We start from the raw sequence: 25,619 nt of genomic DNA on the forward strand, positions 1-25,619 counted from the left end.
TTGAAAATTAATTATACTCGCAGCAACGAAGAAGTGTCGGATAGTGGTTTCAGGTTAAAAACGCACACACATACACGAAGCGACGAACAAATAACTGAAATTTGAAAACTAAAACGACGAAAGTTCGTAAGAGCGTGGGATGGATCTGGTTAGCAAAAGGATTCGATCGTTTGCAGTTTTGTGCGAGTTTCGATGCTACACTAAGGACTAAGGAGGACTCTTGAAAAATAGACGATATGAAATGATTCTACGCGGGGTTGACTCGGATATTTCCGTTCGACTTTTCTCTAAGCGATGAAATTTCTCAAGAATATAATCGCATTTGAAAAATATTATTTGTCAGCCTTATACAAGATCCAGATGAAGTTCACCCTCTCGATAGAAAGAAAGAACGAAGCAAACCAAAAGATTTCACTTATTTTTACAATATCAATCACTGAGAAAAGTTTATTCCCTTTCTCCTGCACGTTGTTTATCGACAAAAATCATTACATTGGTAGTTCGGACCCGTTGCTTGGCAAGACTTTTTCTTGAAGCAATCAGTATTACAAGTTACAGTAATAGTAGCAGTAGTAGTTACAGTAGTAGTTTATATGTATGTTGTAGCAGTTTACAGAGCGGCAAACAATGAGAGTGGCGTAATGAGTAAAACTCGATGCACACCGCGAGCAGCTTCGGTAGTACTCTTCTATGTCGGATGCAAGCTCCATTGCAAGTTTTAGCGACGACGTCGATACCTCTTGCAATGAATCCGATACTTGATTCGGAATCAAGTCACATCCAGTAAAAGGAGAAAAATAATGTGCATAATAGTTCGTCGCGGCAAAGGGCGTTATTTAATATCGAACCTCCACTCGCGTTGGCAGCTCTTGCATCGCTCGAGCCTTTCCTCATTCTGCTCGCGTGCATGAATCATGCGCTTTTTTTATGTCTTTCTTATTGCGCGTATAAAACGAGCGTGAGTGTGTGGAGTGTGTGTTTGTGTGTGTGTGTGTGTGTCGGTGTAAGCATGCGTGTAATGCAATTTCCATTTTCTAGCCAGGCAAAGTGTGCCTTCGATCAATGTATTTTCGCGTGTATGAATAATGGCGTACGATGAACAAGCGAATGAACGAACGAATGAATCGAGTGAGTGTTCATAGCAGGACTCCTTTTTGATCATCCTTACTTATACTTATATTCGTTAAACTTGACGTTAAACGCGCCCACGACTCCCGCTCGTGCACTAATAAAACTCTCGGTAAATACGGCATAGACGATGTGGTTGTGCCCGTAGCGTGTAATCGTAATGTCGATATCGCTGCAGAGCTTCTGCCGAGCGCTCGACTCTTCCTCCGGGTCAATGACACTTTATCGCAGCCGCAAGCTTTCTCTGCTCGCTTACTCGATCCGCATCCTTGTCCAAAATGCCCACGCGCAGCAGCGATGAGAGTGGCGGTGATAATTAGCAGCTGAGAATGCGCGTGGCCGAGCGCAAAAACTTGTGCGTTTGGCGCGCAAACACACACGACATACAGAGAGAGATTTCATTCGAGTTAGACTCTTAGCTGCGTATCCGTCCCCCACCCGCAGGCACTTTATCGTCAAAATCTGCAAATACAGTATGTATACGTGTGTGTATCGTGGCTCGTTTTCTCGTTAATAGATTGGCCTCTTCCCCCGACGTCGCAGTCGAGCGCAGCGTCCACACGAGTACCATGCTTATAAAACAAGAGACTCTCCCTATGGCACCTATCGTCTTGTCTATCGGTCCGTCTATCGCGTCGCGCGCGCGCACGCACGCTTTATCAAGTTCTCGACGTATGTGTTAAGGCTGTATCTCTCTGGTCCAATACAACAATAAGGCTCATATACGTAATATCTTCGTCATCGTCATCCTCGTCTACGTGATCGTCGTTACATTGTCCATTGAGTATCGGTCATCAAAATACCTACGAAAATTCCCGTGGCTTTTTATTCTTTTTCTATTTCCATATGAAAAATCTGTTTCAGTGTGCAAAATATAGTCGTCATTATCATTATTATTATTACTATTATTATTATTATTATTATTATCACTATCACTATCGTTCTTCTTTCCGTCAGTCTGTCAGAGTATTCGCGTGTGTGTGCCTCGGAGCGCTTAAAAAACAAGTTGGGGAAAGATAGGTTGGCGAGCAGGCACGCTCCGGGATATGTGAAAATGCGGAGATGCAAGGAAGAAGGAAGGGGAACGAATTCGAAACAAATAGAGGAAGAGCAAAATAACGTCTGCGGAGGATAGGTTATTTTTTTTCAAATTACATACTGTTCTCTTCGTAAAATGTAAACCTTAATGTATTTGTGTTTTTTTTTTTTTTTTTTCAAATTCATCTCATCTCAACCGCCAATAATAAAATGTGATGATTCGTGGCTTGTTTGTCGTATTTCACTATTGCCTTCCAGAGAGTGTAGTTGTGTATGCTGCTCGTCGGAGAAACAGTGTATCTCTACCTGCTGGCCTCCTCATCGTTCAGCCAGAGAGAGAGAGAGAGAGAGAGAGAGAGAGATGAGAGAGAGAGAGAGAGAGAGAGAGAAGGAGAGAGAGAGAGAGAGAGAGAGAGAGGAGAGAGAGAAGAGAGAGAGAGAGAGAGGAAAGAGAGGGGGAGAGGGGGAGAGAAAAGAAAAGGAGACACGAAAGCGAAGAACTGCTTCTGGGTCTCTGAAAATTAGGTCGATCGACGCAGGAGGCTGCCGCTGCTGCCGCGCTTCGACTGTGCGGGGTTCAAGCGAGGCGAGTCTGAGTGTCAGTATTGATGCGTATGAGAGTGTAAATGTTGGCGCGCGCGTATCGTTTAGGCGAGCAGCGGGCCTGCGTCGCTGCCATGCGTGCGGCGCCAGAGCACGTGTGATTTGTTCTTCGCGGTGTCTCGCTGCTAGCTTTTCTTCTGCCCTCTTATTCTTCTCGTCGCCATTTATAAAATCATCGTCGACCGACATATACGCTTGTTTAGTTTGCTTTTTTTTTATTCTTTTTCTTCAATTATTGATTAAGGATATCTGTGTGCTCGAGTCCCAAAGGTCACTGAAACATTCAAAGAATGACGTTAGTAGGGACGCTACACGAGAGCCGATCTGTGTGTGGGTACAGTATGCGAGGCTTTGCGTGTTGAGGTACCATAAAGACACGATCGAGTTAGAAGTGCCGCCACGAGATCCGATTAGAGTCGAGTTCGACGAGCGCGCTGCCAGAGGACTCCGAGGCCCGCGATATTTCCGTTTGGCGGTGCTGTTAAGCCTTTAGTTGAGCAACAGCGCCCCATCAACGTTTGTTTGTTAACCGCGGGCGCACAGTTTTCGGTCGCTTGGCACTCTATTCCCGGAGGAATCCAACAAATTTCAAGTTATGATATCGGGTTTCAGCGCACGCGTACCGGGCTAATTTTAGATTCTGGCAAGCGCGCGCCCGCCAAACTCTCCACCTGTCGGCCTGCGATCAGCGATACTCGCGCGTGGTTTTTCCGCGACGACGACACCACGGGGGGATCCGTTAACGATCAAATTCGAGCGCGACTCGACGGTAACAGCGAATCCGCGATCGTTCGTCACGCTCGTTTAACGCTCGCTCGCGCTGCTGTCAGCCACGACGACTCTGTACCTTGACATCGGAAAAGCGCTGCCAACTTTGTTCAAATCCATTACTCCTACGTTGGATCGTTTTTGCCTCGTGACTTATTTGTTTTTTCCATTGCCCTGCTTAATCTCCTTTGGTACGCGTATGGTTGTCGCATGCATTACTGCTGCCTGAGTCACCTCGGTCCCGTACGTCACGTATAAATTGACTCGATCGAGCGTCGTTCACCTCGCGGCCGGGCGGCAAACTAATGCGCGCGTGCCTTATGTCACAACGCTCGAAACCTCGACGAGGTGACACTCATCGGAACAAGTCGTCGATTTGAAAGTAGCTTTCAAGACTGCTTCAAAGATATTAGCTTCAATTATGTCGCGTGCTCGAAGCGCCACATCACCCGCCTCCTTCGGCTTCAGCTCAGAGCAGATGATTTGGACTATTGCACGAGAGCGTCACTTTTAAAAAGGTCACGACGATTCGTCGGCGTTTGTCCAGCCGTAAGTTTCGATTTTCCGCGCTGCTTACTTAAAACGTCGAGTTGATCGAGGCATTGATGGTCAGATCAGCAATCAAAATTGCGCTTTGCAAATAATTTGTAAGCAAAATTGAAAGCGCATAGAAACTGATCGTGATAAGAGCCACTCGAGACAGCGAGAGAAGAAGCGGTGTTAACCGTCTAGAAGAAGCGGTGTTAACCGTCTCGAAGATTTATATTTAGCGCGAATGAATACGTTTTGCACTGCACGTTACTCCGACCGACACACGAGTAGTATCTATCATCGCGAAGCTCAATAAAGTGTCGACAAAAGAGCTTTTCCCCGACAAATCTGTACATTCGGTAGTCAGCTAGTTCTCTCGTTGCTCGTGTACGCGTATACCTTATTAGCCAAAACAAACTGAGAGCCGTGGAGTAAAAGCCTTGAACACGAGCGCGAGCAAAGAGGAGTCAGCGGTCGATTGACGAGGTTCGATTGTTCGCGTGGAACGTTCTGCTAATGCGATTCTATTCTTCTCTTCGTCTGCGTTTAGCTTATTACTTCTGTATTGTTTACGATTTGTATTTGAACGCGATCAATCACAGTTCAATTTATACCAAAGTGTGTTTCATAAGAAATTTCCTCTTACAAGAAGTCAGAAGTGGGATACTTCTCGCGTTGCTCTAACGTGACCGTAGGAGTATTTGGCGTAAAATAAGCACTCGCGAGAGAAAAGAAAGCTCGCAGTCGTAGTCCTCGCCGTAAAGGGAAGCAGCACGGGCGATCTTTCAGTCGCGTAGAGAAGGGGAGAGATGCACGCAAAAATAGGGAATGAGATTTCGTGAAATTGGCCAGCGTTCCGTCGGGTACGAGTTCAGCTTCGAGAAATGAAAGAAACATTGCCGCCGAATGGGTGGACAAGGTTAATAACGCCGAAGAAATGCGCAGTTGGCGCGGTAAAACCGAACCGTGTACCTCGCTACTTTTAAATTAGCCGATAACGCTAAAATTTGGGAGGAAGGGTTGCAGGATTCCTTGTTGGCCTGGGAAGTGTTTTCCACTCGCTGTTAAATTTGTTGTTGCGAGTAAGGACCGTTTTACCCGTCAGTTGATGCACAGCCGCGCCACTACGTATCCTCGCGGAGCGACGATTACAGCCAGTTGCGTCACGCCAGTCGAGCTCGAGCGCTCCTTTTTATCTTTCTCTGCTCGCGGAACAAAACGAAAGAGCGCGCACGGACTATGGGCACGAGAGTGCGCGCTATTCCGCGATTTTTATTGGCTTATCGTAGTTTCAAAGCGATCCTTATCCGGCGTCGATTTCACTGCCAAAGCGGTGCGAGACTATGTCGCAGCTCGCAATGCTATTGTTTAGCGTGAAAAACAGGCAATTACTGCCGAGGATGGCTGGCGAGTGCCGACGAATGCCGAATTTCGCAACTGGCGAACGGTACGCCGACAACGGGGAGAAAGACTAAGCCTAATAATATCCGGAGCTTAACGAAGCGGGAAAGCGAGGAAGGCTCTTTGCGCAAGCGTCGTACGAAAATCCGTGTCAATCGCCCGGAAGCGTCGTCGTCGTACAATGAACAATAAAGCGCGGCTCGACGCATCGATCGCGAGCAGATTGAAGGTGAGTCTCCTTGTTAGGAGAGGCTACGACGACGGCTCTCCGGTTAGCAATGTGTAATAAGCGCACTCGCCAAGGCTAGCTGCCACGGCTCGAATTGAATTTTCCCGGCGGCGAGATATTTCATTTTGTCGCCGCCGAGGCGGCTATGCCAATTTGTCTGTTTTCGTTATTGCGCTTGCCGATGATGATGAAGGTTTTCACTAGTCTAAGAAATCAAACAAGAAAAGTCGCACAAATTAGTTCAAAGTTTTATAAAATTTATTCATGATAGTAAATCTTTTTCGCCCTTGCAAAGCTGTTTTGCTGTTCCGATGTTACAATCATCGTTGAGAATCGCTTTCAACATCAAATTATTATAGATTAATATAGCCATACTTTCCGAATATACCTTCACAATGAGTATTAAAAAGTACACAATGTTTTTCGTAAAAATTACAACTTATCAGCTTCGAACAACAAAATTATCGCACAGTGAAACATTAAATACAATGGTTTACATGTTTTTCTCTGTTTATCGATCAATTGAATTTTCTTTTTCATTAGCGACTGATAAGAAACGAGGACTGCAAAAAGTAGAAGACTAAGAATTACGGGGTGGGGTGGGGTGGGGTGGGGTGGGGTAGGGTGGGGTGGGGGGAAGTAGCAGATGATGACACGATGCTTATACACATGAACTCAACACGATAATAACAAACAAGAGTGTATAATGATATCAATAAATCCCGTGAAAATTAGTACGTAAGATATCGAATTCATACTAAGTGTATAAAAAAAATGAGATTTTTGTCTCCATTGCGACAACGAGCATGCACGATTTACAGCTGTCCGAAGTGCGAGTTTGTGCACTGCTTTTCTCATACTCTATTTTTCTCTGTCTATCTGTCTGTTTCTCGGCGCACAGCACGGAGGCACAGCCTTGGGGCGCGAGAGTACAACGCACGCCTGAGTTTGTGATGTGTTAGACGACTTGGTGTAGAGTTGGGGATGCTGGACCGGTGTGGGCGTGAGCGTATGAATGTGGTGTGTGTGTGTGGCGTGTGGATGCGCGTGTGCGCGTGTTGTGTATTGGTGGTGCTGACCTAATAGCCGCAGGACAGGAGGTAGTCGCCCAACTTTTCGACAACGGAGGCGGCTTGCTGTGGCTGGATGGGATCCTCGTAAAGCGATACGACGACCGCCTGCGACGTCTTCATACAGTGCACGCCGACCTTGCCGAGCTTTGCCCTTATCACTCGGTCTGTGCCCGACAGATAAATATACCTATTGCCGGCCAGGGTCACGCCCGACGACGTCAGTACGCTCTGGTCCTCGAAGCCTTGCACCAGCTTTGCCAGCTCGTCTTTGCTCACCTGCAACACAACAGCAAGCGCGACAAGCGTTAGCGTCCCGCCGATCGTGGAATGTGCTGCGGCGCAAACTGCCGGTTTCTCGCCAAATCTCTCTTGGCCGAATTATCGTCGCTGGAGCCGTGACCGATTAAAGGATACGCGCGCGCCGTGGCCGTTTCGTCAATGGCAACGGATTAGCATTCTGCAGCCGTCGCTCGCGTTTCCCTCTCGTTCTTCAATGCAACGCTGACTCGTCTGCGGATATCTCGCGCTCGACTTGTTATGAATTTATTTACAAACACGTCGCGCAACCAGTGCGGGACAAAGCGCAATCCAAGCGCTTTGTCGCGCACCGGCCCAAAGAAGACGGTAAAAAAAGGAGGACTAATAAATTAATCTAGTTGGTTAGCGTCCGTCACGCTTGGCCGTATATAGATTAGATTAGAATCCGTCGGCTGTCTCTCGTTAGTGCAGACGTGGCTAATGGTCCGTGGAATATCGAGGCACCTCGCTTTATTAATACATAAGTGCTCGGCGCCCTTTCCCCCGCGGCCCCGCGGCTAAATCACTGATGAGGCATTATTTTTTCTTTCTTTTTTCTTTCCTTTTTTTCTTTCTTTTTTTCTTTCTTTTTTCTTTGTTTTTCCGGCTGGCCTTGGACCGCGGCAGCCTTTCGGCGTCGTCTTCGTGGAGGCGAACATTGAAAATGCAATCGACCCAGAAAGCGAACGAGTACGATTCTCGCGCGACCACGAAAATATTTTGCTGATTCAGTTGTTTACCGCGCGATTTCGTCAACGCTATTCATAGTTCATTGTCGCGCAGACTAAATTGATTGTGCGCTGAAAAATAGCACTTGTTCGCGTGAAACGTAAATAAATGTTTATTTATACCTAAGCTTCCACGGAGTCGAAACTCGGGTCAATTGGCCGACTGATGTCCAACTGGTAAGGCGTTGAAAACGCCCGTGTCAACTGTCAACTGCGCGTGCTTGGCGGCATTTTACACGTTCAATTAACAATAGCCTGCCAATTATTACGCCGAGGTGTTCGCGCGCAAAGCCTAATACACACGGCAATCGGCTATTTTTTCTTTTTTCTCTCTCCACGGGACGGCCTTTGAAATGTGTTGCCCGATTCGCGGGACGCGCATAGATGGAAGTGCGCGCACACGCTGCCCCGTGGAAAAGCCGAAAGTCGGCCCGGAAGCACGATCGCGATCGGCGCGCGCTCGGCCTCGCTCAAGGTCTTGCTGCGCGCGTCTCTCCGCTCGTGCAAGGTGAATTGCCGCCATTCGGACGGAAAAGCTGTTGCACACCGCCACGCGGTTCGGGTTGGCAACGGCCATTCGAAAGCCACCCGCGACCATCAACAATTTTAATTGCGGACTCGATCCATTTGGCACTACTAGACGCCGAGACCTAATACCGCTCAACGTAGAGTAGAGAGTGAAATAAGAGAGCAGGAGCTGTGTCAAAAGCAGAGCTTGCGACTCCAAGTGACGTTTCAATTTAGCCTCGCGAACGGTATTATTTTTTTTCTCTCTCTCTCTCTCTCATGGTCGTCGCCGAGAATTCCAGAGAAATATCGACGGACGCGTGGCGTTGGGCTTGGCACGGGCTACGCGGATGCTGAGCAGACTGCGCCGCGCTCGCGAGGCGTCGAGAATGAATCACGAGACGTAGGCACAGGTATGGCGCTAGAGGTATAGAGCGCTCGAATCTTGACCGACATACGGCCAAATGGATTCACCAGGGCCGTCCGCGGCACGAAGGGCTACGCTTCGATTGATCGCAGTCTCGCGTATTCGTTGTGCGCTAGCTATCCGCAAACAGAGATTTCACCCGAGCGCGAGCAAAACAATTATTCCGCTCGTTAAATATTGCCAATCTCGGCGGCTCGATCATTCTTCGTTATTAGAAAGCCGCTCTTGGCTACTGCAACCGATCATTACCACTCTGACTTTTGTTTTCTCAAGTAGCTCCATGGTTATTATTACTACTGGCATTCGTCCCTTTGCTATTTACCATCCACTCTTGCCAGCGATCTTCAGCCAGAAAATCAACTTTTAATGCTTGATATTAACGAATATTCCGTCCTAAACGCACGGCACATGACTTCTGTTTCTGAATTGCAGATAACTGTCATTTAGTGCGTTTAACTTCTTCATTACTAAATGCCGAAGTAGCTGTGCTTGTAATAAAACGACTCGCTACAGATGCTTTGCTAATGAGCCATGCGCTCAAAGTAATCGTAAGCATGCAGATAATCTGTCCAAACTTTATTGATATTAGAACAATAAGCCAGTGGTATTGAAAATGCTCTCTGAAACTTCTTTAAAACTATGCCGGTAATCGCGTAATTTTTCACGGAAATAACTCACTCGATCTCGTCCATTAATAGTTTCAAAGTTTGTTGGTGCTTTCGTTGCTATTAAATTAAACACTACCCATAAAGACGAAGAAAACAAGAAGCTGCTCAAGTTTATCGTTCTAAAAATAACTACTATTAACAACACTTACGAGTCGGCTTTGCAGGAGCACAAACAATTGACGTAATCAAGAGAAACAGAAAGTTACTGCATGGTGCGAGCGAACGTTCAACGATTCGAGAAATAGCGATAAAACTATGCAATGGGCCTCGAATGACACCATTCGCGAAATGGGTTATGTACGGCACTGGCAAGAGTAGCAGCAGGAGCAGGGTTGCTGCCCGGCCGGCGGCAGACTGCCGCCATTTTGGCAGCCGTGCGAGAGAGCCTGAAAAGAGCATGTATTCGCACATTCGGTACACGTCGTCGTGTAAACGGCAACCGTGTGTGCATGTGTGTGCGTGTGTACGCGTACGCGCGCGTGTGTGTGTGTGTGTGTGTCTGGTTTTATCCTCTTTTTCTCTTTGTCACATTTCCTGCTGCTGTCGAATTTTTTATTCTGCTCCGTTTTGGCCGAAAAAAACTACTTTGCGCGCACACACACTGAGACTAACGGAGTAGCTCGCTCGCTCGCTCGCTCGCTCGCTCTCTCTCTCTCTCTCTCTCTCTCTCTCTCTCTCTCTCTCCTCTCTCTCTCTCTCTCTCTCTCTCTCTCTCTCTCTCTCTCTCTCTCGCCAATTTCCGCTTCCACGCGAGGGGTAATATGCATGCACGCCCGGCGCGCACAAGCGAGACCGAGATAGGTAGACCAAGCGAGAGAGACGTAGAAGAGACTCATCCGTGCCTTTTATGCGATTTTAATAGGCCTTCTAGCAGTACGTCAAGCAGGTTATGTACCAGCAGGAGAAAGTACAAAACCTACGAGGCACGCGTGTATGCCTTTCAATCATTCCTTCTCAGAAACAGATGTGAAACGCTCTCGTTTCCGTGCGCTGGAGATTCGAACAATTAGTTATGACTATTAGAGATTATCATAATTGCCCTGCGCGCTGTCGTCATTCATTCTCCAATAAGATGCGCGTGAAACAAAACACTCCACGTACTGTCTTAACAATTACAAGCGATTGCCATTGTATTTACTCGCTGGTAATTGGTTTTCGCGAAATTATAACCTCAATGTTTCATTCTTTCCTGAACTGCTATTCGCTAAGACTCCGATTTCATAAAATGGAGAAAAGAGAAAGAAGTAATACTGACGTAACAGACTAAATTGGCGAGCTCGCGAAAAAAGCCTGGGAAAAGGCCCTCAACGAATACAAAGCACGTCGTGACTTTCGAGGTGCACGCGTGTCAAAACTTTCCTCAGCTCGCTCGGTCCAGTCATTCTTTCCGTCTCTCTTTCTGGCCGTTGTTCGAACAGGCGCCAAAGAAAGCGCGAGCAAGAGCAGGGCCGTGCGCTATTTTCAGTAGTGTGCGTTCGATCGTGTCGTCTCTCCTGCTTCCTCCTTCTGTCCAAGAATGAGAAAGAGTGAACGAGAGAGAAAGCGCAAAAAAGGAAGCTAAGCTGTGTGTATTTCGCGTGTGCAGAACGACGCCGCAGAGATAGCGGCGCCACACCCTGAAAGCCTTTTCGGCGGCTGCCGAAAGCACATGCACACCCTCGCGACTCGACAGCTCGACTGCAGCTTATCTTTCTCGAAAATTCGCCGGACGAAAAAGGCAGGAGCGCGCATAATGGAGTCGAGAGAGAATGAAACGGGAGTCAGTCTCGAATTCAAGAGAGGCAGACAGAGAAAGAGAGGCGTGCGTGTATGTGTATGTGCGGTGGCGGCGACGCGTGCACGCACGCCGGCTACGAGGAGAGAACGTTGACGGATCGATACGTATGAAAGAGAAAGAGAACGAGCGAGCAAGCGAATGAGAAAACGTGAATGCCTAGCCCATGATAATGTTTCTAGCTTGGAAGTCAACTTGTCGATTTTTATAAGAAAAAAGAAGGAGAAACGCTGTTTACGTGGCGATTGTGCGGCGCCAAAACGACCGAGCATCTGCTCGCTACACTTGGAAAGCACGCCCCGACTCGGAGAGGTTAACGTTGATATATCTCTATATCTCTATCTCTCTATCTCTCTATCTCTCTCTCTCTCTCTCGCTCTCACTCTCAACGCGCACTTGCTTTTGTAACCGTTGCCGACTCAGCATCAGCCAAATTGCCGGTACAATGAGAACGGTTGCATTTTTTCTCGTGAACGATACGTTTCGAAGCAGTGGCAACGATGGCCAGGAACAAAAAGGAGCAAAAAGGTGGGGGAGAGGCTCTCGCGCTCGGTTGTCTTTCTCCGTAACAGCATCAAAAAGGCTGCATGCGCTGGTTATTTGGTTGCGGTACTCACTTCAAAGCCCTCGGACTTTGCCCAGAGGTTGCCGTCGTGTCCGGCGATCGCCGCCTTGGACACACACCTCGAGGCAAGCAGCTGCTTGTCGACGTAATCCTGCCAGCTCATTGTGTCTGTTTTTTGCTTGCCTCTCTCACCGCGACTCTGAACAATAATGAAAGATAGCCTTTGACTAGGCTCTCTGTCGTGCCTGGATGCTTCGTTGGCTGGAGTCTTGCGCTCACACTCGGGACTGACTCGAGACCACGACTGTCGGCGTGTTGGGAGGACAAAATATCAACAATACAACGACTGCAGGAGGGCGATTAACTGATAGAGAGCGACAAAAGTAACTTCACTGTCACCAGCGACCTATCAACCCGTCACCCGTCTGACTCTGCTCGCCTGCGACTACCGACCACGACCAGCTTAGCTCCACACAGAGATTCGCCGCGCCACCGCCGCGCTCGCTCTCCTCGCACCGCTCTCCCGCCCATCCACCCGTCGCCATCCTCGTCCTATCCATAGCTCCGAATCATCCGACCTTGTTCTGCATGAGTGCGACAAGGACGTACAACACGTTCGACAGAGCCAACGACTTTTCCATACAGCCGGCGACATCTGCGGAACTAGGATGCGCGCGCCAATTCGGCAGGTGGCCATGTTTTTTCGGCTTTCACTGGAATTAAAGGCTCTGCTGTCGCCGACCGTGAATTTTCAATTTTTCTTTTAACGCAAAAAATTATAGTGAACAAATTATAATAATAATTTAATAAATAATTTGCATACAATCAAGATAATTTTTAAAAAATCTTGAGTTAGGTATAAGCATTTATCTATCACTGAATGCAAACTTATTATTTCTTTTTTGAGGAAATTTTTTATAACAGACCACTAAACCTTAAATCATTTCTATTTACTCATTGCTAATTAGCGTATTTTAATAATGCGACTAAGAATTATGCATAATGTTATAAGTGCATATAATAATTCAAAATTCGTGCACACGCAAGTGTTTGAGTACACATAAAAATATATACCATATATCTGTTTAGCGGCAATGTTATATACACCATCATTCGCTCATGAAGAGTGAGAACCGGAGACTATATATATTTACAATAAGTCACTACGCAGACTAACATTAGTATAGTCCTACGCGGAACACGCGGAGGCGAGATGGTAGTTATATAGTCTCCAGACTCCATGCGCTATAGTCTCAATTTGGTCTCAATAAAGCCATAATACGTTTGTGTCCATGCGTGCCATTTGTTTGTTGTTCAGCGGTACCCTCAATTTGTAACTCGTTATTGAAAGTTAATTAATTAATAATCAAAATGTTGGTGTCAAATCCAAATGACGTGAAAATTTACAATTTGAGCGTTGGGAAAAGTATACCTGAGGTGAGTTAATTTGAAAAATCATTTGATTGTAGGTTAGAATTATTATATTATGTAGGTTAGTTATTATTATTTACAGTGTATGTAATTCAATTTATTTGTTATACATTAAAAATGATTACTAAAATATTTTTCTGCAGTGGCTGAGTGAAAGAAAACGAAGAAAATTACTAAAACACAATGTTGGTATGTATTATGAATTTCATCGTATAGTTCAATGTTTATTTATGTTTTAAGTTGATGATACTTTGCTTATAAAGATGTTTTTCATAACTTTAATTTAATTATTTCTTAGACATGCGAAAAAGTATTAACTTAATTCAGGATTTTGATATGCCTGGTGTTAGCACATCTGTCAGAGCTTCGAGAGATGGACAGTACATCCTTGCAACTGGAATATACAAACCCAGAGTAAAATGTTTTGATGTCAATCAATTATCGATCAAATTCGAGAGATGCTTTGATGCCGAAGTTGTCACTTTTGAAATTTTGTCAGATGATTACAGCAAAGTAATTGCATTCAAAATATTATTGTCCACTAAAGAAAACTAATTATTCAACATTGTTCATTTTTAGCTTGTTTTTTTGCATGATGATAGGAATATTGAATTTCATGCTGCACATGGAAAATATTATAAACTTAGAATACCAAGGTTCGGCAGAGATATGAAATATCATTATCCATCTTCTGACTTATTTGTTGTAGGAGCTAGGTAATTTTCAATTTTTATATCTATTTTTTATTGAATATGTATAAAAAAACATGTATCTGATTAGTAAGGACTTCTTCAATAAATTGATATGTAAAAATTGATTTATAGCAATGAGATCTACAGAATAAATCTAGAAAGAGGTCAATTTTTACAATCTTTCGATTCTGAAAGCTCATCTATAAATAAGTGTACCATAAATCCAGTTCACCATTTATTGCTAATTGGAAATGAGGAAGGTAAAGTTGAGGCTTGGGATCCTCGAGATAGAAATAAAGTGGGATCACTTGACTGTGGTTTTAGTTGTATTAAGCAAGACAATAGGTACCTTTGTTGAAAATATATAAAGTTTATTTTATTAAAACAGTTAGTCTTATTAAACTATATATTGTTCATTATAGGATTGATAGAATTCCATCTATTACAGCTTTAAACTGTCACAATAGTTTGACTCTTGGTGTTGGAACTGTAACTGGACAAGTTCTATTGTATGATTTAAGATCCAGTAGTCCTTATATGATAAAAGATCATATGTATGGTGAACCTATTAGGAATATTGAATTCCATAAAAGTATGGATTATGTTTATTCTATGGATAATAATATTATTAAAATATGGGAAAAACAAACTGTAAGTATTTTAAGTATAAATATTTTTATCAATATTTAATTCAATTAACTTATTCAAGAGTATTGAAATTATGTTATTCTAATGTCTAGGGTAAAATATATACATCCATTGAAGCAGAGTCTACAACCCAGTTCAATGATTTGTGTATCATTCCTGATACTGGATTGATGTTCATAGCTAATGAAGATAAAAAATTGCAAACTTACTTTATTCCCAGTCTTGGTCCAGCACCAAGATGGTGTAATTTCTTGGACAGTCTTACAGAAGAATTAGAAGAATTGAATTATGAAACAATATATGACGATTACAAATTTGTTACAGAAGAAGATTTAGAAAAATTAGATTTATTAAAATACAAAGGTACTCCTTGTTTAAGAGCTCACATGCATGGTTTCTTCATAGATATTAGATTGTATCGAAAGGCAATGAGTATTATGGATCCATTTGATTTTGAAAAATTCAAAAAGAAGAAGATACGAGAGAAGATTGAGGAGGAACGACCTAAAAGAATACAGGTAAAATATTGGCTTTCATCTAAATTAAAAATTATATTATTAAATCAATAAAAGTAACGTTGTTCTACTTTTAGATACAAAAACTACCAGTTATTAATAAAGATTTGGCTATGAAACATTTAGAAAATGAATCTACTACTGATTTAAAGAAAAAGAAGAAAGCTACACCAAATTTGTTGAAAGATGATCGATTTAAGGCTTTGTTTGAGAATCCTGATTTCCAAGTTGACGTGTATTCAGAAGAGTATGCTCTTCTTAATCCTGTAATCTCACAAATGGGTAAAACGAAAAAACAAAGAGCTAGTAAAGTAGTAAATGAAAATAATATTGTAGAAGAAAGCGATACTGGTAAGGATTATATTGGATTTTTTTTTCAGTGAAAACTATTATTTTTTAATACTCAATCAACGTGTTTTATTCAAAAATAAAATTTTGTGATTGTTTTGTAAAAAGTGTTTGATAAAAAAGTTTTTTAAGCGTTATTATGTTGTTGAAGCTCATAAAATACTTTAATTTTGAATGATATAACATTTCATTTCTAAATTATTTTTAAAAAAACTTATTTTTAGAAAATCTACGTTCTGAAGATGAAGATATGGCTGATAGTTCAGATGATGAGAAACCTTGGGCGAAAGAGGTTCGAAAACAATACAAGCAAGTAAAGGAAAATGAGAGACGACGTGAAATGGAAGAAAGAAAAAATGAAGAAGACTCAAGTGAAGAAGTTACCAAAAAACAAGTCAAGTTTTATGAATTGAAAGATGGTATTTCTTTCAATGGACCAAAATACATGAGACAGAGAGCCAAGTAAGTAAACTTTGAATGGTAAAACCCTATCATCATTGAAGATGAAAGTTGCATAGATGAATCAAACTGAAGATAAATTATTTAATGTCGATACTTTTTCCTTTACAGACTTAGTCTCGGTGACAGATTGCAGAAAGAGGAAATGCATAGAGTTAACGTGACAGGTTCAAGAGGAAATAAAGAAATGACGTTCACTATTAAAAAGGTATTTAATTACAATGTTTCGATTCAATTTAAATTATTATTCGAAAAAATAGACCGTAGATTGGCAAAATAACAGTTTCTCTTTTTTTTTGTAGAAAAATTTCAAAAAACGAGTTGCGAGTACAACAAACCGTCAAGAATTAAAACATTTACTAAGGCCTGCAAATAATATAGGAAAAAGTAAAAAATAAAAATTTAGTGATATATGCTTAGATAAAAATGTATTGCTATACAGTTGTAAATAAAATTTATTTGTATTTTATCATAAACATATTTTTGTTTGGTACTGTACACTTTTGTTTACTGATTTTGTTTTTATGCAACCAATTTATTAACTTGCTTCAAGAGAGATATCTCTTACGAAAGGTGAAATGTCATCATACCCTGCTGATATATAATTTACACTGTCTGTGTTTAAAGATAATTTTAACATGTGTGAATGCAAATATATTGAAGTTGTTAAAAATACAAGAGAAATATGTCTGATTGTGAAGTAAATTATTCTCAACATCTACAATAATGATTAATTATCAAAGAGTAAAAGGCAAATCCTATTATTATTATTCCTATTATTATTAAATGCTGTTGATATCTTGGAGCTGTGTAGGTAAACTGTGTATACATACTCATTAGCTACAATGAAGGTACCATAGAATATTTACTCATTACTTATTCATTGAATTTAATTATTATATTTGTGTCCAGTGCTAAAGTAGCTATTTCCTTAATATACCAAAAGTTCTTAATACCGCAAATTTTCGTTTTTTATTTGAATAAATTTAAAATTATTACAAAATGAGTGAATACAAAATACTTTTGGTAATTTTACTTATTTTTTCTTAATTAAAAATAGATTTTGCCCATAAATTTTTACACAACTTTTTATAAAAATTTTCTTGGTAATAATTATGAAAAAAATTAAATTTTCAACATTAAATGTTCAATATTTGTTTAATTAAAATATTTATATCATGACTTTTTTTCAGACAAGTAGTAATATTAGTGACTCAATTCAAGGTAAAGAAGCACCTTCGCAAGAAAGCGATGAACCCTGTCAGTCATCCACGCCATCATTATTATCAGAATTACAATTGCAAAGTACAGAGGTAACAATTTAAATCGATCAATTAGATAATAAGTGCATATTATTTAAATTTTATTCTTTTCCAGATTGGAGAAATAGCAGAAATGCCAGATTATGAAACTTTGAGCACATCAGCAGTTTTGCACTACTGCAAACATAAAATATTGAAACCATATTTAAGACTTCTAGGTGTTATGGGTTTACGTCCTACTAGTGAAGAATCTGAACATTTTTCTCGTTATTGTATATTAGCTAACTTTCATACATTTCAAGTGATTATTTTCATGTGCTCGGGATATGTTTTGCAATATATGGCTTGTTATAGGTAGAAGAGTATATTGTTTTTAAAGTTCTTTTAATTTTTTTGAATAATTATTGTATCAATAGTAATTTATTCTGTTGTAGGAGAGATAGAGGATTTTGTTACGTAGCATCTGTTCTAAAAACTGAAATATCTTTGGAACCACGTACTTATGATAGAACGTGTCATGGAAGTGCTATATTTGCTTATTTTATTCCCAGTGCTCTTCATTTAGTAGCTTACTTGTATACAGTTTATTTATTTCGCATCAAAGACAATGAACAGTTACAAACCTTGATGGAAAGAGCTTTTCTGTTGTCTTCTAATCCTGCAAACTGTGGTAGTCAAAGACGTCTTGTGAGAATATTATGGTTATTTATTGGTTTGGGTGTTATCTGGATAATTATAGCTTTGATAACTGTAAGTTTTATGACTAATAAGGATGTTGTGAATTTCCAGTGGTTAAAACGCAGGTATACTGTTATTGGCTTATTTCTTTATCTATTAATTTTTCTTTCACTAATGTTATAAAAAATATTTGTTTAGCTCTACAGATATTAAAATTGCTTTAAAAATTTTTCTTATACTGTGCACATTATGGCATGACATGGTGCAGGGTACCATAATAACAAGTTATTGCATGCAAGGACAATTGTTAATATCACACTTGCATTTCTTGAGAGTAAAGTTACTTCAACACACAATACCAGGACTAGAATGGATGAAGGTAATTTACATTTCAACATAATTACATTTTATAATATTTGAGTCATATGGTTATCGATTACACATCAATATTTTTAGGAAATAAGTGAATTCAGAAAATTATTGAAGTATTTCAATGATGAATATGCCCCAGCAGTTTGTATATATACAGTTGTTAATGTATCTTGGGCAATGTCAGGTACTGCTTGGCTCTTGAGCTATGATAGTACAAATGCTTTAATGGATCCAATCACCTATGCCAATATAATAAATGTTGTTTTATGGATTTGGATATCATTAGCTCCATTTATACAAGTATGTCTTTCCTACAATTGATGTACTTTTTTTTTATAATAATGTTGTAATAATTTTTAATAATTTTAGGCTGCACGCTTGACAACAACTTGTTCTATGATTCAAAGTATTGGACATGAGGTACGAATTAGGCCTTTTGTATATCAAGGTACTCCTGGGGAAGACTTGGATACCTTGCTTTTATATGCATCATCGTTAAAAATGAATGCAAGACTGTTTAGAATCCCAATTACAGGCAGGTACCTGTGTTTACTATTGACTTTTGCAGCAGTGACCACCCTTACTTTAGGACAATGCCAATTTTTTGCATGAAAATATCCTGTAATTTTCCCAGCATATTAAAAGTGTTTTATTATGTTTGAAATGTGATTTTTATATTATATATTAATTGTTGAAGTTAATTTTGTTTAAATTAATTTTTCCTACATCAATTATGATTATTTGATGTCATTTTATGCTAATGTGCTCATAAATTATCAGTAAGTTTTCCTCACTTGAAATATAATTCTGTGTAATATATGACATTTAATGTATTATACAATGAACCAAATATAAATAATCTTTAAGACCATCCTTTTTATGGATAGAATGAAATAAAAATAATGTTCCTTGTACATCAAAGTTTTAAATTGTTTGAAATATTTGAGTGCATTCAAGAAATAACTATTAGGCGACAATAATAAAAAATATGTCTGAAATGAATACAAAGTTTCATATAAAAATATCTCATATATATTTTTATGTGAGAAATAAAGTTTCTGGTGTAAAATATTTCAAGTCAAATAATAAACTGAACAAAACATTTCTCAATATTTTGGAATTATAAACTAGTTATAGCAACTATAGTAGTCCGATATGGCCAACCTGACGAAAAGTAGGAGCGTTTTAAATGTAAAGAGTGCCAGCACTTCATTGAAGACGGCAAGCAGCGACATCCGTATCTTCTGTCGTCTGGTGCCGTGGGTACGTCTTTTACGGCGATTATCCCGTAAAAATGAACGTGATCGCGAAGTCAACGAATATCGTGCCCTTCGCCAAGGCTACGGTGAATGTCGTCACTGTGGGTACAGAGCCAGTGAGGACAGCAAGCAAAATCGCCAAAAAGAAGATCATTGCAGCTACTCCTATTCAACGACTGCTCAACTACACACTCAGCCAAGACCTTCGATTACACGGGGCTCTACGTGTGAGCTCAGGAATCGGTGGTATGTCTCGTTTTGTTGTTTTAATAAAAAACAGTTCCATTCAAGTGTTCTATTAAATATGGCAAATCTTTATTTTCAATTTTTAATTATGTAACAATGTTCAGAGAGTTCGATAACATACAGGTCACTTTATTATCAACGGAGTAAATTACGTTTGACTGTGAATATCATGTTAGAAAATTGGTTAAAAAGTTATTTTTAACAAAAATATCAATACGTAAAGTGTATCTAACTATCTCGTTCAAGGTATTTATTATCTACATATTGATGTGCAATCTCCAAATTTCAATCAATGTTTATTTAAAGTTTTCATGAGAGGTTATAAATGAGTAATAATTCGACCTGTCAAGTGTTTTTGTCAATGTTTTTATCTTTTACATTGAATATATCTGTACATACTTATATTCATCAGTTATTTTTAAAACTACGAAGAAAATAGAAATGGCAATGAACATTGTTGATAGCTGTAGACAAATACTGACTTTAAATTATTCATCACAAATGTTTAAAATGGCAATTCTTATTTAAGTACTGTTTGCGATTTAGAAATATTTTTATGTAGAGATCAATCTCATAACAATTGTTATTTTGTTTAGTGAGCTCCCAGGTAATACAACAAAGGTTAGCACATACAGACATACGAGTACCAGATTTTAATGATTACCGCAGAAATGAAGTTCAGGATCCACAAACTAAAAGTCGCGATTCTGCACCATCACGTCAAGCTATGCAGTACTTGATTGCAGCAGGTATTTTAAAGCATACTAATTTAAAAAATAAATTGATATTATGAATTAATTGAATTGTCGAGTCATAAATTTATTTTAGGTACTAGTGTTTACTGGAGCCTACGTAGCAAAAAGCCTTGTATACGACCTGGTTTCAACTATGTCTGCATCAGCCGATGTCTTGGCCATGGCTAAAATTGAAGTTAATCTTTCTTCTATCCCGGAAGGAAAGAGTGTTGTTTTCAAATGGCGTGGAAAGCCCTTATTCATTCGTCACAGGTCTGTATCAATAGATAATCTTAAATACAAGATAAGTTGAATAAATATTCTATATGTAATTTAAATAAGAAAAAAAATATTAATAATCTTTTGATGCAGGTTCTAATAAAATTGTCTGTTAATATAGTATATCTTGTAGGCTTCTTGTAAACTTAGAATATTCATATTATCATTTAGTAGATATGAAGAGTTTATGTATCTTTTATTTAACTGTTCAAAATCAAATATTTTTTGGTAACATCAGGTTGAGAGAATAAGCAAATCAGATAAATAAGCAATTTACTTTTCTTATATTTTTAATTCTTTACTTTTATATTTTCCTCAATATCTAAGGTAATTGTAAGTCACTATTTAAAAGAAAAATATATTCAAAACAAATAAATTGCACTGTTATGAAAAGTACTTTATACTTAAACATTTAAAAAATTTTACTCCATACATTTATAGAGGAAACTTTCTTAATTTATCAATTGTGAATTTAATATAAACCCAGCCATACATACATCCAGTTGTATATGGAGATAAATTGAAAAAATTCAGCTTAAGTGAGAAGCTAACAATAAATCTTAATGAATATTTTCAATTTACAGGACTTCATCTGAAATTGACAGAGAGAACTCTGTTGATGTTGGATCTTTGCGCGACCCCCAGGCTGATGCAGATAGAGTAAAGAACCCCTCAATGGCTTATTGTTATTGGAGTTTGCACGCACTTGGGTTGTGTACCAATTGCAAATGCTGGCGAATTCGGTGGTTACTATTGTCCATGCCACGGATCGCATTATGATGCTAGTGGAAGGATTAGAAAAGGACCGGCTCCTCTTAACCTCGAGGTTCCCGAATACGAGTTCAATGGCGACCTTGTTGTAGTTGGTTAATTATTTAAAAGTTCTTTCGAACTGTAGAGTATTAACAATTGGCATCGTTACTGAAAACCGTCGTTTATAAAATTTCATTTACAATCTAAAAAAGCCAAGTAAATCAAATAGGCTCTCAACATTTTAAAGTGAATACGACGACTGTCGTTATTTCCAAACAAGCAAATTTGTACAGTCGTTAAAATAAATATTTAATGATTTCCAAAGTTAATTACGTCACTTGGATTAATTTGTTTTTATTGCGAACGGCAGATCAAAGCATTAAAATAGATACAACGATATATTTTATTATAATTTCAGTGCTTTATAAGCAAGAATAAATACAAGTTATAGTTTTTTTTTGTTAAATTTATAGCTTCATTTTTTTAAGTGGTGAGTTTACTGTTTAAATAGTTATAATCCAATAAAATATCAAAAGTAATTCAAAGATCAAAATAAATATTGTAGGATCCTTTGATAGTTTACGACGAGAAAAAGTTTGAGTAGATGTATTTTACAAAATAAGTATTAGAATGATATATTTCAACAAAAGAAGATTAGAATGAAGAAATTAATTTGATAAATAAATTAACGAACAAAAGGAAGTTAAGTTGTAAGAAAGATGAAAGTATTACAAGAGTGAGAAAGATATGTTATCGAGTAGATAAAGAAGCAGGGAAAGACAGCAATGCAATGATTGTGGAAGAAAATCGAGTCGAGGGGGATAAATTGGGGTCAACTGCATGATAGGCGAGAGGGAGAATTAGAAATTAGAATGAATGCAATCCCGCGAGACGGCGCTCGGATCGAGCGCATCAAAAAAATTTTCGGGATTTCTCGTTGATCGAGTTACTTGGTGCGCACTTTTATACATGTAGGGGGGTTTGAAACGCACGCACGGCACACACGCGCTTATTCGCGCGGCAGTTGTCGGTCTTCTTCGCTGCCGGCAGCGCGAGAAAGACGCGAGTGCACATGCAAAGAAATAACAACAAAATCTCATCTTTCGAACTATACTCTTTTGGACTTGGCACTCGCGTTTATTGTCATCATTTATAAAAAAAATTGACATTCTGGATCTTTTGTTATGATTTGCATCAACTCGAGAAATCTCGCGGAATTTCAAGAAGGTGAGTCTTACTTTTCTCTATTCTCGCAGGTTAGGGTTTGTTAGAACAATGCAACGACGTATTTAGATCTGTATAAATAATTGTTGCAATCGTGTACTTTTCGCGTGTGCTGCGACATCAATTATTTTGTTCACGTGTACGACTGACGTGACTTATTGATTTCTGCATGTGTTTAAGACACTCAATCGAGAAATGCTAATAATTCTCGAGATAATATTAAAAATGTATGAAAATTAATCTTGGTTGTGATTTGTTTCGTAGCTGAAATAACAATGTCGGTAATGGTTGCGAACGTTTTTTTCATAGTTGCACACAAAAGTATGACGATTGTCATCGTTTCGTTTTAATTTATCGTTAAAGAAGATAAGTTGATATATTTTTGCAAATGATTTTTCATAGATCTTGGACATTGGAAGCTTGGACATTCTAAAGATATTAGCTTAGTTTTCATTATCCGAGGAGAAACGTAATTGTTCAATTGAACTATTTCGAATAACTCGGGTACACGCTTCGCAAATTGTTTTGGCTAGACTGTCTACGGTCGCGCGCATAAAAGCATGCGCTTTCAATTTGGCGAGAGCAAAATATTTTATTTAACGCGGTTGAGAATGTTAGTTTAACAAAGGTGTATTAATCGAGGGAAAAATGTAGTACGGGGATGAACGGATGAAAAAGTTGTGGGAAAACAAGCGAGTTTGAAAAAATGATGGTCTGGCGGGTGCAAGTAAAAGAAATGGCAATAAATCGAAGGAGGCAGTGTAGATCAATGGCGTCGTCGTAGAATTTGTAAAGGTTGCGTGTGACACGGTAGAATAGATATGGTGTTGTGCGCTGCATGCAAGCCGGAGCGAGCAAAGAATAAGTTTTGGGGGTTGCAGAATCCAGTTTTCCTTCTTCGACTGCTTCCCATCGCGCTCGTCGGAGACTTCAATTCCCCTTGGTCCTATATATCCTGTATATCTGTATGGGTCTAGAGCAGCGCACTTATACGCGTACATGTACACGCATCCAAGTAGGAGCATGCAGGCAGCGCAGGGAGAGCTGAGAGCGAGAGTTGGTGCGTGCGCTTTCGAAAGTGAGTGGGCCAACCCTTGGCAACGGAGAATCAATAGATGCGCGTTGCATCTTACCCCTCCGCTTTCTCTCTACACATAGGCTCTCTCCCTGCTTTGTGCTAGCTCGCTGCTACCGCTTCTTCGCCTCCTATCAGCCCAGCTCTCGGTCTCTGTTCTCTCGTCTATCTACTCGATTTTCGTGGCTCTCCCTCTCTTTCTTTCTCTGCTCTGCGCGCGTGTCCCTCGACCACCCGTCCGCCCGCCCGACCGTTCACCCGCCGTTTACATGTTCCCAGTCGGGAGAGTGCACTCGCGAATTTCTCCTCCCTTATCGCACCGACACGCACACACCAGAGCACTTACCTACTCGGCTCTAGGCTGCCTGCGCGTGTGCGTGCAGCAGCCTCCAGCCTCGTTTTTTCTCGCCTGCCGAAAAATCGATTCTCTCTTTTCTCGCTCTTCTCTGCGCTTCGCGTAGACTCTAGTCCTTGTTAGCCTTCTTCCCACCGACTGCTTTTCTTGCTCCAATCTCTCTAGTTCTATCGCTTTTCTTTCTTTTCACTCGGCTTGGCTATTTTCAGTCGACGATTATAGGAAAACACACTTGTCGCTGATGCTCCCTCGGCAATTACCTGCACCAATGGCCTTCGAATACCCGCGGTATTCGTCACTCTTTGAGCAAATTGCAACCTTCAGCGTGTGTGTCTACTTAAGTGAAAGCTTATTCGTATATATCAATTACGTACGAGCTTCAGTCATGGTCAATTACAATATTAACGTGTTACCAACTTTGTATTTTACTTTTTTCATTCGACAGTTATGCGTTGTTTCACGTGTCTCGCAAAATAATTGCCGTACATTAATCGACTTTTTTCTTTGTCAAATTTTGTACTCGGCTTGTCGTTGTAATAATTTAAATGGAATCTGCTTTGAAAGTGTGATTCCACGTTCACAATCTATTTTGACAACAGATAGTTCCTGATACGGATCATCGAAAAAAATTCACAAGACTAAGGTCAATCAATCAAAGACGTGAGTTGTAAACAGTTCTGTTTGATATGCATCGTGGAAATATCTGACTTTGCGACTTTCCAAAAGTCAATAGAAGCAACGACTTTGGCAAAAATGTTAGCTTGGTCCTAGCGGACATAAACATATTGGAGAATGAAAGGTTCCCCTAGAGCAGCGAGATTCAAGAGAATCCAAACATGATTCGCGAGGATCCATCGTAAACCACGGCGCATTTGGTGATACGCCAAGTCCGCCGTTGAGCAAGGAAATTCCAATGCAACATTGGGAAGCTTTCGAGGTCAAAAGGGCGAAGGCGGAGACGAAGGGCGCGCGGGGTGGGTGTATAACGCGAAGCCTCGGAATCGCGGGCGCACGAAAGTGCGAGATTCGACGGGAGTAGAGGAGAGCGTGACAAGCGGCGCTCTATATATAAACTTAACGAGACAGTTACATCGGGAGAGTAGGGAAAATGTGAGCACGCCGAGAAGGCGCGCACAGGTGTGCGAGCGTCCGAAAGCTGTGTGCCTCGCTGCGTATGCGCGGCGGAGAGGCGGCGAGGGGAGTCGGTGAGGGGCGGCGAGGCGAAACTCGAAGGTCGCGATATCGGCGAACGAGTCGAATGGAAGGAGGTTAATGATTGGTTATCCTGCGCGCGTGCGAGCGCGGCAGGGGCTGTTGCCGGGTGCAGCCTCTCCTCCTGGGCCTGTGCGACGTATTCGCGCGCGTCGCGTGCGCCGATATAGCGGCGAGCCACGCCGGAAGAGGCTCCGCGTCGGAGCTTTCTCTCTCGTTCGGCCGCGCCATGCCGGGCACCCCTCTCTCCTTCCGCCCGCCGCTCCGCGCCGCCGTAAGCACAATTTTCGGGGCTGCCGCGCGCATCCGACGCGCCCTCCGCCCGTCAGGGGGTGCAAGG

The 25,619-nt window shown here is 40.9% G+C and overlaps 5 protein-coding genes across 5 annotated transcripts in view; 4 read left to right on the forward strand and 1 right to left on the reverse strand.

The window, feature by feature from the left end:
- Positions 1-2,618: 2,618 nt before the first annotated feature.
- LOC131674377 (profilin) lies at positions 2,619-12,203 on the reverse strand. The gene is made up of 3 exons (XM_058953015.1): positions 11,790-12,203; positions 6,778-7,047; positions 2,619-3,043 (listed from the first exon to the last, which is right to left on the reverse strand). The coding sequence occupies exons 1-2, from the start codon at positions 11,898-11,900 to the stop codon at positions 6,778-6,780; spliced, it is 381 nt and encodes a 126-aa protein (XP_058808998.1). The 5' UTR covers positions 11,901-12,203; the 3' UTR covers positions 2,619-3,043.
- A 714-nt stretch (positions 12,204-12,917) lies between these two features.
- Positions 12,918-16,408, forward strand: LOC131674376 (nucleolar protein 10). The gene is made up of 11 exons (XM_058953014.1): positions 12,918-13,174; positions 13,312-13,357; positions 13,467-13,681; positions 13,748-13,884; positions 13,993-14,205; positions 14,283-14,511; positions 14,601-15,026; positions 15,101-15,374; positions 15,596-15,833; positions 15,942-16,038; positions 16,133-16,408. The coding sequence occupies exons 1-11, from the start codon at positions 13,109-13,111 to the stop codon at positions 16,226-16,228; spliced, it is 2,037 nt and encodes a 678-aa protein (XP_058808997.1). The 5' UTR covers positions 12,918-13,108; the 3' UTR covers positions 16,229-16,408.
- A 600-nt stretch (positions 16,409-17,008) lies between these two features.
- On the forward strand, positions 17,009-18,762 carry LOC131674378 (uncharacterized). Its single transcript, XM_058953016.1, has 6 exons — positions 17,009-17,143; positions 17,208-17,446; positions 17,527-17,895; positions 17,969-18,149; positions 18,227-18,442; positions 18,512-18,762. The coding sequence occupies exons 1-6, from the start codon at positions 17,009-17,011 to the stop codon at positions 18,752-18,754; spliced, it is 1,383 nt and encodes a 460-aa protein (XP_058808999.1). The 3' UTR covers positions 18,755-18,762.
- A 593-nt stretch (positions 18,763-19,355) lies between these two features.
- Positions 19,356-21,806, forward strand: LOC131674382 (cytochrome b-c1 complex subunit Rieske, mitochondrial). Its single transcript, XM_058953024.1, is given in 5 exon segments — positions 19,356-19,647; positions 20,244-20,396; positions 20,483-20,654; positions 21,245-21,329; positions 21,331-21,806. Coding segments are annotated over 5 exon segments (822 nt in total). The 5' UTR covers positions 19,356-19,436; the 3' UTR covers positions 21,532-21,806.
- A 250-nt stretch (positions 21,807-22,056) lies between these two features.
- The window catches only part of LOC131674379 (zinc finger protein chinmo), a 57,525-nt gene continuing 53,962 nt past the window's right edge, over positions 22,057-25,619 (forward strand). Inside the window, exon 1 of the mRNA XM_058953022.1 lies at positions 22,057-22,640. Coding sequence (XP_058809005.1) covers positions 22,598-22,640 — 43 coding nt within the window. The 5' untranslated portion in view covers positions 22,057-22,597. The remainder of the gene's footprint in view (positions 22,641-25,619) is intronic.

The sequence above is a fragment of the Phymastichus coffea genome, unplaced genomic scaffold (assembly GCF_024137745.1).
Source record: "Phymastichus coffea isolate CEN01 unplaced genomic scaffold, Cenicafe_Pcof_1.1 PCOF00235, whole genome shotgun sequence".
NCBI classification, from domain to species: Eukaryota; Metazoa; Arthropoda; class Insecta; order Hymenoptera; family Eulophidae; genus Phymastichus; species Phymastichus coffea.